This window comes from Seriola dumerili, unplaced genomic scaffold (assembly GCF_002260705.1).
Source record: "Seriola dumerili isolate Sdu_G_001 unplaced genomic scaffold, Sdu_1.0 BDQW01002262.1, whole genome shotgun sequence".
NCBI lineage: Eukaryota > Metazoa > Chordata > Actinopteri > Carangiformes > Carangidae > Seriola > Seriola dumerili.
In genome coordinates this window covers 106,274-120,679 of record NW_019176517.1, presented here as the reverse complement: position 1 = coordinate 120,679, position 14,406 = coordinate 106,274, and the positions used below count along the sequence as shown (strand labels likewise).

Sequence of the window (14,406 nt, the reverse complement as noted above, 5' to 3'; positions counted from 1 at the left end):
CGCTTGCACGAGGCTTTTCTTTTTTTCTCAGATTTCTCAGACTTTGCAACTGTCTTCTCCTAAAAAAAGGATGCCCAGGAATTTGAACGTTTAACTCCTTCAAACAGGTGTGTTATATAGAATGCAGTCCCGCTATCATGATTTTTTTTTTAAAAGATCAAATACTTTGACTTTTCGAGCACAACATTCTCGAAGACCCCGATGAAGTGCGCATCGATAATGCAGGTGTGATTAAACTGGTCTGAGTTCTAACAAGGAAGTCCTGGAGGGGCATTCGATTGGTTCATTGAGGCTGAAGGAAATCCGGTCAATAGGGCAAAATAATAGAGTCGTTAGGGTAGGGATGCAATCCGTTTAAATGCTGTCTTTTGGTGGCGTTAAAGCACGAAAATAAACCAGTTTCAAATAGTTTGTGAGAGGGCAGTAGCACTGGCTGCGAATAACCTGTAACGTCAGAGGTGTGTTTTTGTTTCTTCGGCCACTCCGGAAAACTTAACCGAGCCGTCGTTATTTTTATTTTTTAGGGTGACGTGGAGTCGGATGCCTTCTTCGAGACTGTCTAATGTGTCAGTAAAAGTACTCAGTGTAACAGGATATAACCTTAATGAATGCATAATATACTGGGACATTGCATTAAGGCTTTCCAAGATGTTTAGCTGTAAATCTCTACATTGAGCTCCAGTATCGGCTCACAACGGAGCAGAGAGGAGACTGTCGGGGCCTTGAGTCAGAGGAATCCGGCAGACAGACAGGTTTTGTTGGATCTGCAGCATCGGGACTGAAGTGACACAACAGTGATACTGGTAGAGCACATTTCGCTAACTTCATGTCCTCACTCATTTGCGGGCTCAAAATGAAAATGTATTGTGTATCAGTTATTAGTTTTACATGGATCAGTAGGGGTCCACATTGTTGTCACGTTTCCTTCCACAGGAGCAGCAGACAAATAGGATGGGCCCTGCGTTTTGTGGCACTTTTTAAACATTTTAACCTCCTATTGCAGCTGTAAATTGGGGAATATACTAATTTTGCCATTACTTAAATCACTAGATACAGGCGCAAAGGGCTCTTAAGCACAACTGCCTTGGCTATAGTCATCAGTCTGTTCTTAATGGTTCAGTTGATATACATTGACTTTAGAAAATATTCAGACTCCTTCACTTTTTGCACATTTTACTGTGCTATACATCTCATTTTAAAGTCTACACTCAATAACCCATAATAATAAAATGAAAACATTTTTTTTTTTTTAAATTGGCAAATATATTTAAAAAATCCAAAACTCCATTTACAAAAGTATTCAGTATTAAAGTCTTGATGTTTACAAATGACCTGTAAAAGTAATATTGGCAGCAATTACAGCCTTGAGTGTTCTTGGGCAAATCTCAACTTTGCACACCTGGATTTGTGCTGTTTACCCAATTCTTTCTGTCATCCTTTCAAGCTCTGTCAGATTGGATGTGAAGCATCTCTGAACTGTCATATTCAGGTCTCTCCACAGATGTTCTATGGGGTTTAGGTCTGGGCTTTGGCTGGGCCAGTCTCAGGTTGTGTGCACTCAGGAGTACATTTTCTTCAAGTACTTCTCTGTATTTGGCTGCATTCATCCTTCCGTCAATTCTGACCCATCTCCCTATCCCTGCTGCTGAGAAGCTCCCCATAGCATAATATGTATTATGCATAGCATAATGCTGCCATTACTATGCTTCACCATAGGGATGGTATTAACCAGGTGATAAGCAGTGCTTAGTGTTCACCAGAAATAGTGTTTGGAGTTATGGTTGATGGTGCTTCTGAGAGAGTTATCCTTAAAGCAGGTTCTCCAACCACTGCAGAGAACTTCTGAAGCTCTGTTATAGTGACTCTTAGGTTCTTGGTCACCTCCCTGAGCAATACCGTTGTTGCCCTGTGGCCAATTCAAGCAAGTGTCCTGGTGGGTCCAAACAATAAGTAACAATTATTCAGACTACTGTGCTCCTGGGAACATCTTATCAAATGAGGGTTCTTAGTGGCTGTCCTGGCACTAAAAAAATCAGAAGGTCTAACTCAACAGAGAGCCCGCCCCAAGCCACTGCCAGTTGCTCTAATCTGAAACTAGCTCACCTCTCAAAGCCTTATTTTAGTATGACCAGAAAATTAATTTGTTCTGAAGGTTACAGCATCATCAAGCTGATTTGTAAAATATGTGGTAGAGAATATGATCAACTAGATTTTAATTGCATTGCAACAGCAAAGTACAAATTTTGCATTGCTGTGGTGTTTGGTTAATAATGCTACATCTGTCCTGAGTATGAATCAAGCTTTTAAATTCCTCTTTTTAAATCCTACCTTAAAAAACAGAGATCTGTTCTGCATTTTGAGACAGTGGTAGTTTCTACACCAAGGTTGAGGACCAGCCATGTGACAAAAGTGTTGGTAGTGCTCCCTTTAATTCCAGTCAAAAAGCCCCATACACTGATGAAGCTGAAATACATTATAATTCATGTTTACACAGAGTCTCACAATTCTGAATGAGTTTTTCTCAATTTTCTGTTGTGTTCTTTGGAACATTGAAGGAGTGACGTTGAATAAAATTCAATATGACTTAGAATTTTTCACATACCAGCCCTAATTGGCAGGGACACAAGCTCATTTCTTTACTTGAAATAAGAGGCTGTAAGGCCCTGTTCAGACCTGGCATTATGTGTCTCAGGTCATCTGATCACAAGTGGACAGCTCTAAGAACAGGTGTGAAGGCACCCAAGATCTGATCACTCAGACCAAATTCAAAGGTGGTTTGGGCCGAATGTGGCCAAATTCTTTTAGTTGTGTTGGCAAAAGTGTCCTGGGCCACATGGAGGGACCCCCTACTCAACTGACGTCCTCTGCCACAGTGTAATTAGTCCCACCACAGATTTTAAAGAAGCTACACTGACTACAACATATTGATTTTCTATTTTATTTTTTACTTTTTAAGTGGCTAAAACCTTATTTAATTATAAAGCTGTGTGCAGTGCATTGATTTGCTCACCCCCTCCTTGCCCCCGCTCGCTCTCTCTCTCACATTGACAACAGACCCATTTGTTCATAGTTGGACTGGTCAAAACAACAACACATTTGGTCTTTGCAAACAGAAGTGATGTACGTGTTTATTTGCATATTGTGCGGGGAAGTAAGATCCATTCACAAGAGGTCTCTCAAGACTCTTGAAGTGTCAACTGATGCGCATACAGCTGTCCACTTGTGATCGGATCTCTCAAGATGTATTTGATGCCAGGAACAGGGCCTATGTGTCAGAACATACAGTCTAGTTTAAATCACACCTGTTCCTGATGAATTATCCATCTTTGCAGCAGGGGTTATGCAGTGTGGAGTAGGACAACTGTCTGGTGGCTGCCAGAAGACAATGGGACTGCACTGCATCTTGATCCTGTGCTTGTTCTCAGGCTGGATAGTGGGCTACAAGCAGGGGGACAATGTGACTCTCTATGTCAACAAAGTGGGTCCTTATCATAACCCCCAGGAGACATATCACTACTACACCCTGCCTGTTTGCAGGCCAGAGAAGGTCGGTCTAAATTCTGTTTTACAGTGTATCGCCCAAATTTACAATAGTAGTACATATTTCCCACCATAAAAGGAATATGGTACTTCAACAGTGATGAAGTGTGATTGTAGCCAGCTGCAAAGTTTTGGTTTGCATGCTATAACTTCTTCATAGCATTATGTGCTGTTTGAATTCACTTGATCAGAGAATTATGACCACCTAATGCTTTGTGCTCCCTTTTTACACCTTGTAACATATATTGTATCACTTCTTCTCTAGGTACACCATAAGTCCCTGAGTCTGGGAGAAGTGTTGGATGGTGACAGGATGGCAGAGTCGTTATATCTCATCCGATTCAGAGAAAATGTGGAGAAAAAAACTCTTTGTCAGCTCACTCTTTCAGAGAAACAGGTTTGTATTTACACAAGTAGGGTATAGTTTTGAACTTAACACTGTATATTAGCAGACATCTTAGTTTAAGTGACAATGCACTCATCTCATAGGTGATTGAAATTGTTTATAATTTATTAACTAACTTGATTTTAAATTGAATTTCCTGTATCAATTAGTCCCTGGTTGATGGGTGTTGCAAGACAAGGACCATTTAGTACAACAACTTTCTAAAATCTTGTAAAGTTCAACTTTATAATTTTTTTTATCATTATTAACCAATTCTTCAAGTACATTGTTCTCTTTAATGTGCTAATCTATTGTAATTTAGTTTTAAAAAATTGTGAGTATAATTCAATTAAAATGCAAATTTTCCCTCTTCACAAATGTAAGATAATGGAACTGAAACTTTTATTTAGATATTTGAAGTTCTTGAGGTGTTCTTCTTTTTGTTACATACCTCTTATAAGGCCATATTATTTTGTGAGTTGGAAGATATGTATTGGTATCGGGATTTAATGCTCTAATGCTCGGTGTGTGCTGTCACAGCTGAGAACCTTTGTATGTTAAAACCTGGTTTGGATCCTGAAGAAAAGGGCAATGTAGCAGAGCAGGATCATCAGAGATGTTTCATTGAATTAGGGCCACAACACCATTAAGCTTCCACCACAGCTTCATTAATATATCAAGCTGACTTGTATATTATTTCCTCAACAATTCTAATAAAAATAAATCATTAAAAAATTGGTTGTAATGGAAGCTGTAAAATTTAAAACACACAAAATGTGATCCATGGATTGTTTTATGTGTGGTAGGTGGACCAGCTCCGTGAGGCTATTGAGGAGCTGTACTACTTTGAATTTGTCCTGGATGACATTCCAATTTGGGGGTTTGTGGGATACATAGAAGAGAGCGGCTTCCTGCCTCACAGCCACAAGGTAAACCTGTTGTGCTTCTGAAAGTTTGTGGGATATGTGAAGTAGGCTGAAAATTGCTAAAGAAATACACAGAATGAGACTGTAAGTTTTGTTAAAGTTTCATCTTTATGCAAAGGTCTTGTCTCAGCTGAACCAAATTGAATGTCAATCTCCATTTGTCATCCATCCTACCTCTCACACCTCTCTTTCTTTTTCTCTTTTTGTTCTGTCTCTCTCTGTCTCCCTTTCTTTCACTTCCACCAGGTGGGTTTGTGGACTCATCTAGACTTCAACATCGAATACAACGGCAACTCAGTGATCTTTGCTAATGTCTCAGTAAAAGACGTCAAACCTGTTCCCTTGGAGGAGTGGGTGGGTGCAGGAGTGGGTGGAGTTGGTTTGGGTGGAGGAAGCCTGACCGTCACCCACACTTACAGTGTACGGTGGTTTGACTCCCCTCTACCTCATGCCCGGAGAGCTGAGCGTCTCCGAGACTACTCGTTCTTCCCCAAAACACTGGAGATCCACTGGTTGTCCATCATTAACTCACTGGTGCTGGTGGTGCTGCTACTGGGCTTCGTCATCATCATCCTCATGCGGGTCCTTAAGAATGACTTTGCCAGGTAAGTAAGCAAAGCAGCTTAAAACGGTAAGTTCTTTTGATGGTGATTGGTCTCATGTATTTAAAACAAGACATGTTTTTTTTTTTTGTTGTTGTTTTTTTTTTTTTTACGTGGGCACGTCAAAAACTTGTTCCTACGCACAAGTGCACCTACGGAGTACACTGTATTATGCCACTTTCTGATTCACTCAGCTGACCTGTGTCAAGAATGCGGGCACAGCTCTCACTTTGGTTAAACAGGGACGACTGGCTCGTAGCAATGGGCCCGGTACCCTATACTCCTCCAGTACCCCCCACAGGGCCCCCTGAGGGACACGGTCATAAGCCTTCAACAAGTCCACAGAACACATGTAGACTGGCTGGTCATACTCCGGTCGGCGCCTCCTTTCCTTTGACCTGAGCTTCTCCCCATCTATGTCCCCGAAGACCTCCTTTTTCTGATTGAGGGAAAGTTTTAATGTTACTGGTGATCCAGGGTTCGAAAAGCATTGCACAGTCCTTGCTGGTATTACAGTGGCCATACAGAAGTTAATGGAGTCTGTGGTGTAGTCAACCATTCTATCAAGGTCAGTGTCCTTGCTGGTATCATTTTCCTGTGACTCCAACAGTACATTCCAATCTGTGTACTCAAAACAGTCTTTTAGAGACTTACTGGCCTCCTGGGTCCAATTCCTGAATGAGCTGGTGGTTGCAGGGTTCGTAGGAAGGCTGAAGAAAAAACAGATTATGATCTGATCTGCCAAGTGGTTGTAGAGCTGAAGCAGTGTAAGCCTCCTTTACATTTGCATACACCAGATCAAGTGTCTTATTTTCCCTTGTGGGACAGTCAACGAACTGAGCGAAGCCAGTCTGGTGAGAGGTGACATAGTTAAAATCCCCCGATATTGCAATGAATGGACCAGGGTGCTGGGTCTGTACCCGTGAATGTCGTCACATGTGACAACAGTTGACAGAGTTGACATTTCGATGGTAGTATATCTCCATCTCCTAGCCTTTAGCTTCGCCCCGGCTCAGCATCCCCAGTACGGCTTCTTCAGATCAGTCAGTATTGGCTGTTTAATTCCATATCTGGTACACTTTAAAGCCAGGAGATCTTCCTTCATGTTCATTATTTTGTCCATCATCAGACGAAAGACCAACATACATAAAACCAGCGTATCATTCGAATTATGAGTTTGTTATGGCCAACTATGACAAGCACAGAAGTCCAATAACAAAGCACCACTCATGTTCAGATCAGGGAGGCAGTTCCTCCCAATCACGTCCCTCCAGGTTTCTCCGTCGTTGCCCGTTTCCAGGACACCACCCAGACACCCCAAGAAGGCCTGGTACAGACCACATTGTTTCACTGGGGGCTGGTTTCCCTTTTCTTGGCGAGGTGTCGCATCTCTTATAAGGTCTCTTCATTGATGGTTTTATGAATCGCTCTTAATCTGGCCTTCCCCTGGGACCAATTTGCCTCTGGAGATCCTACCAGGGGCAGTTGCCCCCGGCAACACACCTCCCATGGTCTCCGGGACACACAAACCTCTCTACCACCTTAAGGTGGCGGTTCTCTGAGATCTTAATTGGCATTGTTAATTGATGAGTTTTAAATTTGGTTGTGTGTTGAACATTTAATTTTGAGAATTTTGAGGATTTGGCAATATTTTACAAAAGCTAAATATGGCTGACTGGTATGATCCTTTAAACTGTTGTTAGAAGTGTATACATGAAAGGGAGAGTTTTCCTGTGGCCTTTCTGTTTGTGTGGAACCCAAGATTACATCCTGGTTGAAAACACTTTTCCCTCACCCGCAGGTACAATGTGGAGGAGGAGAGTGGATGTGATGATGTGGACCAGGGAGACAATGGCTGGAAGATCATACACACTGATGTCTTCAGGTTTCCCCCTTACAAAAGCCTGCTGTGTGCTGTTTTGGGAGTGGGGGCTCAGTTCCTTACCCTCGCCACAGGTGAGCATTTGTTCTCAAATACACTAATACAGCAACACAGCTTTCTGAACACCGCTGACCCATAGCAACAGTCTTTGTATTGAGCACCAGAGTGCTAAAAGAACCAGAAACCTGATAATGATATATGCACACACTTCATATGCACAGACCTCAGATGCAAGAGTCTGATCACCCTAATGTTTCTTCATTGCTATAGGGATCATCGTCATGGCATTGTTGGGAATGTTCAATGTGCATCGTCATGGTGCCATCAACTCAGCAGCTATCGTCTTGTACGCTCTGACCAGCTGTGTGTCAGGGTACGTCTCTTGCAGCTTCTACACACAGATCAACGGCCAGCACTGGGTGTGGAACATCATTCTCACTTCATCTCTTTTCTCTGGTGAGTCTGATAAGAAGGGTTTGTGATGAAGTTCATAGAGCACTTGTACATGTTCAGGTCATTGTGTCAGTATGTATGTGCACTAGTGCTGTCAAAATTGACCAAAAATGACATTTGATTATTCTTTCTAAAAAACATACACACATCGGTTTGAACCATTCGAATATCTATTTTTGCTCATATCCAAAAGAGAGCAAACCAATACAACATCACAACATAACCACTTGTCTAGGTGAATATTTTCAAGACGTTTCCTCACGTTGCTAGTACTGAAATGGTAGGTTAACTGTAGCTTAAATAGCTTGCATACAACTTTATCTTGAGGGTCCACAATTCTGCTGTCTACTGACTAAAATCCAAAGTATTTCTAAATTTGTAACTTCTGTCTGTGGCTGAGTTGGGTTGTGAATTCCCTGCCATCATTACCCCACAGAATTATTTGCTTGTTTTCCCTTTCATTTTCAATCATCTGCTGTTGTGTGAGTCCTCTCTGTCATGAAGTGTATTCAGTGCAGACTCAGGCTGACATGCTAAGTTGCAAGGCAGACAGGCGTGGTACTGCTCCTTTTTTTTTCCACAATTGACTATTGATTTTCACAATCAATTATCTGTTTCTTTTTCTTTCTTTTTTTTTTTGTAATTTGATTATATTCATTGATAACCCTCATGTGCTCTTCCTGAGTGTCTTCAAACAAGGTGGTACGTACACTTTTTAGTGGCATTCTGTATGTTGTTATCTCTCCACCTCTCTGCTGAAGAGCAATCAAATTATTTCTCAACTTCATTAGTTTCTTTGGAAAAGCATGTTGACTCTATACAGTTTACTCATATCTATACTCACAATCATCACATACTTTTTCCTACAACTTTTTCTCCCATGGTTAATTTGAACATGGTCTCTTAACCATATTAATGTACCTATAAGTAACTTCAGAGTACTGAAACTTTATTTCATCAGTAATGGATTCAAATAAACTAATTTCTGCTGACAGCTTGATGTTTTCTCTACACTATTATTTTGTTTATCCCTTTAGTCAATCTGTCAACTAAAAAAATGAAGCCTTTTTCTCAAGAATAAATATCACCAACAATGATGCTGGCTGCCATTTCACTTTGCTACTTTTTATTTGTGTACAATTGTTGTAAACATCAACTTTTACTTTGAGCTGAAACATTTAGAAAAGAAACTGGAATGATTTTACCCAAGCCTAATGGCTTACCCATTTTCAGAATTAGGCTGGATAGGTAGAGTAACTCTTCTGTATTATATTCTGTGCAAAGCTGACAATGCTGCTCTACTCAGTTAGTGATTTATTTATTTACCAATAAGATATTCATAACATTTGCATTTTGTAGGAGTACTTTGTTCAGGTTCAGGAAGGTGTTTTAAAAATATTTTTCTGGCACATAATATTATGTGGTCTTATTAAGTAATTAAGCTGCCTTATTTCATTGTATTTTCATAATTAAAAACACTGATGTAATTGGCCATTTTATTTAGAATTATCTAGCCTAATTAAAAACAATCCCTCTCCGTCACTTGGTCATTCATTCCCACAGCTCCTCTGTTCCTGACGTGGAGTGTAGTGAACTCAATCCATTGGTGGAGTGGTTCCACTCAGGCTCTGCCGGCCACCACAGTTCTCCTCCTGCTGGGTGCTTGGGTGCTGGTGGGCTTCCCCCTCACCGTCATTGGAGGTATTGTGGGAAAGAACAGAGCCGGCAGCTTCCAGGCACCCTGTCGCACTCGCAACATCTCCAGACAGATCCCTACACAGCCCTGGTACAAACACACAGCTGTGCACATGGCCATTGGCGGCTTCCTGCCGTTCAGGTGAGTTGTCCTCGGGTGTGGAAAGGTTAAGCTTTATTTAAGGGAAAACTGAATAGCATTAAATGTTTCCTCTACATTCTGTATATTCTTAGGGCAGAGAAGTAAAAAAGTTTAGTACAGAATAAACACCGGAGGTAAAATGGCATCATATTTAAGGCTTCACTCTAAATTACAATTAATAATCAATAAAAACTACTTTTAGTGGAACAGGATGCCCCACAATCAGATTTTATTTATCAAGAATTAGTGTAGGATCATTTATTGTAAAATATCATTGAGGGACCATTGAGCTTTAAGGATTTATCTACCCCAATAGAAAATGTTGAAAGTAAAGCCTCTTGAATTCCTATTCATTACACTAATTCCTCCTTTCCATCAATTTTCTTTCTCAGTGCCATTTCAGTGGAGCTGTACTACATTTTTGCCACAGTTTGGGGCAGAGAGCATTACACCCTCTATGGCATCCTGCTGTGTGTCTTCGCAATCCTCCTCTCAGTGGGCGCCTGCATCTCTGTGGCCCTCACCTACTTCCTGCTGTCAGGTGAGGACTACCGGTGGTGGTGGCGGAGTGTATTGAGCACAGGTTCCACAGGCCTCTTCATCTTTGTCTATTCCATTTTCTACTACCGGAACCGGTCTTCTATGAGTGGCCTGGTTCAGAGCACAGAGTTCTTTGGCTACTCTCTGCTCACAGCGCTTGTCTTCTCGCTGATGCTGGGCAGTGTGTCATTCTGGGCCTCATTGGCATTTATTCGCTACATCTACCGTAGCCTCAAGATGGACTAGACATGAAATGTGCATACACACACACAGCTCTAAACAAACATTTCGTCATAGCACACATGGACAATCTTCATTCTCCTCTCTTGCTCTTTCAGTCATACACACACACACACCTGCACTGTTATGGTGTTAATGGGAGGAGAAACAGAAACAGGGGCCTTTACCTTGATTTTACAGGAGCTACTGAACTACTGGAGCTTTCATTGTTGGAATAAGAAATGGATGGGTGGATAGATAGATGGATGAAAGGCAAGTAGGGGAGGGGGCTATTTCCATCAGTAGGGGATGTGTAAAATGCACAATGAGATCCGAGTGAGTGGAATTAATATTGTATGATGCAGTGTGGCATCATCTGCTCTGGTTCTTACTTCACGGTCTATCAAGGCTTAGCAGGATCTACACATTCTTTACAGAAAGTTTTGTCAGGCTATTCAAGTAAAAATAGCAGATATTATGTTTTGCACTAGTCCTGCTAAGCTCATGGCCCTGCAGTGCATAAGGACTGTTGATACCTTGTAGATTCAAGAGCTGTTGCAAACCGTGGGTGATGGGAGCAATATTGTCATTGTTATGTTATTGGTCCCCATTGACTGTGATTTTGGTTCTACTGTAAATATTGTCTTTTCAATAAAGTGCTTTTTAATACAATGATGCCAGCAAACAACTCTGGGCTGATTTTTTTTTTTTTTTTTTTAAAAAACCAAGACTTTGTATTTTTCCCCTTTATTTTATAAGGGTAACACTAACCTAAATTGTGTTAGCTAAAGATGCTACACTTTTCATGTCCAACGCTTTTTTGAGCTGTTGGACATGTTTGATGCATATCTACTGCCTCCTAGTCTTGATAGCTAGTATTGGAGTATGGCATTTAAAATTAGCTGCTAATAGCAAAACTATCACACCATGTGTATCATACTCTATTCAATCACAAATTAGAGAGGAGTAATGTGAATGTATGTTATCAAGGTCACCATGTTATGCTTACAGCAAAACATTCAAAGTGAAATGAAGACAATTTTTCAAGTTTAAGTGAACTTGTATTTATAATAAAAAAAATAAAAAAATAAAAATGTGTAGCATATCAGACCTGTATCAGTACTTTGCCTTTTAAAAAAAAACAAAAACAAACAAAAAACAATGTAATACAAAGAATGCATCCAACGTGGACTCATCTAGTATCACCAAGCGCAAAGAACACACCAACATACCTTAAATAGTTGCATATAAAAATAAAACTTCAAGATCAAACAGTAAAATAATTTTGAACAGTATGTGTATGAACAAGGCATATGTACACCAGCCAATCAAAAAAAAAAAAAAAAAGACCTCAGTTAATTACAAACTACATTCACATTTACAAACAGTAAAGATGGCTGTCAGGTAACATTTACAGAAATGCTTATGAGCTCAAACAACTGCTTGCTGGAATGATGTACTATGGCTGTGTTTAAAGACTTTCAGCTGTCGACAGGCTCCTCATCTTTGGTTTCAAAGCTCATATCATGCCCAGTGTTACTTGCAGATAAGTTGAATACATTGGGACTGTATTCATACTGGCTGACACCTGGGGGCATGGACCAGCCAGTTGCCTGGGGCCTTGTGGACACTGCAGTCTGGGATGAAGTGGACGACCAGGAGTGGTACCCAGGAGGTCCAGCGGCACTGCCCATAGCAGCCAAATAAAAGGCCACGTTCTGAGGAGCAGTCTTCTTTAAGGCTGCCTCCACTATGTGCTGGTTGTAATGCTCCTTGAGCTGGGGTTGGGCCTCTCCCTGATACTGCAAGATAAAACATTCTAGTAATAGTATCAAATTCATATAGTGATCTATATGACGACAATATATTGTTTGATTGTTTTTTGTCTTCACTTTGAGGGGCCATAACCAGGCTATCATTAGGCCTTCATTAAAAGACATCTTGCCCTATGCCCAAGCCTGGTTCTCAGTTATCAGTTAAAAAGAAACCTGGGCAGGACAATGAAAGAATAAAGGAAAATGCATTATTCACAATCCAGTGAAATGCATAGTTCTTGTTCAGAATTACATGAACAAAATATCTATTTTAATAATAATTGCATATGAACAAATTTTAATTACTACAAATAATGGGAGCTACTCACAGATGGGATATGTGAGGGAATGTTGGTGTATATGGTTCCATTAAGTGGGCTGTCCTTGTTGATTGTATAGCGCTCAGACACCCAGCTGGTATCTTTCTGATGCCTTCTTAGCTTCATCCTTCGGTTTTGAAACCAAGTCTTCACCTAGAAACTCGAGGGAGATCCCAGCTGATCACAGAGTGAACATGAATTCAATTTTGTTGTGCTTGTTATCCAACAAACTTCTCAAATTCCTCACCTGTTTGTAGGTCAGTCCTGTCATTTCCGCCAGGTTCTTCATTTCAGCTGGGGTGAGGTACCTCTGCACGCTAAAGCGCTGGACAAGAGCATTCATCTGACTCTCTGAGAAGGCAGCCCGGACCTTTCCTTTAGGGTTATTTCCAACAGTATTACTTAGCTTATTAGTGGCAGTTAAGGGTACGTGTAAAGAGGGGATGTTGTTGGTGCTTTTATTCCTTGTGACAGCAAAGGTCTGTGGCTCCTCCACCAGAGAGCTGGAAACATCCTTGCTGGCAGTGGAGCTCCTGCTGCCTGCCTCGTTGCCAAGATCTTTCTTTGTCCATGTAGCAGAGTCTATCTGGGGCAGACTTCCTCCTCTGCTACTGCTAGAACTCCATGGCTCTAAGTGAGGGGGAACAAACAATGACTTAAGTAAGCAAGTCTACATGGTCAAGAGGGATCATAACATTCATTTGTCTAAGTATGGAGTTTTGTTTTTCAGCTGAAGTTCACAAAAGAGACCATTATAGTCATCATTATAGTACATTAAAGTTTGTATACAACAGGAAAAAAAACAAAAAACATCTCATTGAACTTCATTCCTTAGATTAATTAATTTTGTTGTATTGGCACAAGTCTCAAATTCTGTCACAGGATATAGACACTTGGCTTCTGCCAAGTAAAAAAATAAAAATAAAAAAAAATAAAAAACTGTGGCAGAATATTTGGAATATTCAATTAAAGCCAAGAAGAAATTGAATTGGACTGAATAACCAATTCTGGAGGAAGAAATCGTCGCTTCAAGCATCCAAAGGGGAGATGCAAGCACTGGCACAAGGCCTCAAGTTACAGGTAATTGTGAAAGTTGCTACAGGGCCACAGACGTTGGCCGAGTTTCTCTTATATTATAACCTCCTTTATAAAATGTGGTTCAGAATTTTAAACCTGGTGAGGTGTGCGGCTCCGAGTCGCTAGTTGAATCGCTCCCTGCTCGCCTGACCCCATGTGCCCGTGCATCGTAGGCAGCCCGGTGTGGTCTGGCCCGGAACAGACGGCCTGCCTGGGTGTCACCGAGGTACACCACCCCGGAACCCTGGTAGTGGTGATGGCCGTTTACGGCATGCTGCTCCGGACTGCCAGGTGGAGACTCGTCCCGGGTCCTGGCGGTGGTGGCGTAGTAGGCCTGTGTTACCCCGGTGTTGTAGTTGTTCAAGTCCGTGACTCCGGCTTCGCCCCAGCAGGTCAAGTTCCCCTGGTTTTGCTCAGGCGCAGGTTGGTACATAAGGCCATAAGCATAGGCATGGTAAGAGGGGTTGTAGTTGTAACTTATCTGCGCCTTCCAGTCTGCCATTTCTCAGATTTTGAGCGTAGCGATAAAAATGTAAAAACAAAATACAAGATACGGTCAAATATTGTTGTCAAAATTGATTAAACTCAAGCGAGACAAACCCACATGAGCTAGGGGGCAAATTAAGGCAAGCCAATTAACTGCAAAAACTTAAAGCACTCTCCCAGAGCCTGTTTATAAAGGTAGCTGTGGGTGTGGGCAAGAATGTAGGTGTGTGTTTTCATTTGAGCCAATCTCCATGGGCAGCAGTAAATCCATTTTATTGGCCACGTAGATCAATTTGCTATTTTTTACTTTTGGAGCCAATAAAAA

General features: G+C 41.3%; 2 protein-coding genes across 4 annotated transcripts; one reads left to right on the top strand and one right to left on the bottom strand.

Moving 5' to 3' along the window:
• The first annotated feature begins 302 nt into the window (after window positions 1–302).
• On the top strand, window positions 303–11,059 carry tm9sf1 (transmembrane 9 superfamily member 1). Of its 3 annotated transcripts, none has more exons than XM_022769144.1 (9): window positions 303–803; window positions 3,336–3,547; window positions 3,806–3,937; window positions 4,732–4,854; window positions 5,098–5,456; window positions 7,255–7,409; window positions 7,606–7,791; window positions 9,352–9,625; window positions 10,018–11,059. In XM_022769144.1, exons 2-9 carry the CDS (start codon window positions 3,341–3,343, stop codon window positions 10,409–10,411), a joined length of 1,830 nt encoding a protein of 609 aa, XP_022624865.1. In that variant the 5' UTR covers window positions 303–803; window positions 3,336–3,340; the 3' UTR covers window positions 10,412–11,059. The 3 variants fall into 3 exon arrangements, with proteins under 3 accessions (XP_022624865.1, XP_022624864.1, XP_022624866.1); XM_022769143.1 differs by having other exon boundaries at window positions 3,333–3,547; XM_022769145.1 differs by lacking the exon at window positions 3,336–3,547.
• An 806-nt stretch (window positions 11,060–11,865) lies between these two features.
• Window positions 11,866–14,097, bottom strand: LOC111239303 (homeobox protein Hox-B5a-like). The gene is made up of 4 exons (XM_022769150.1): window positions 13,692–14,097; window positions 12,766–13,148; window positions 12,528–12,671; window positions 11,866–12,186 (listed from the first exon to the last, which is right to left on the bottom strand). Exons 1-4 carry the CDS (start codon window positions 14,095–14,097, stop codon window positions 11,866–11,868), a joined length of 1,254 nt encoding a protein of 417 aa, XP_022624871.1.
• Between the last annotated feature and the right edge of the window lie 309 nt (window positions 14,098–14,406).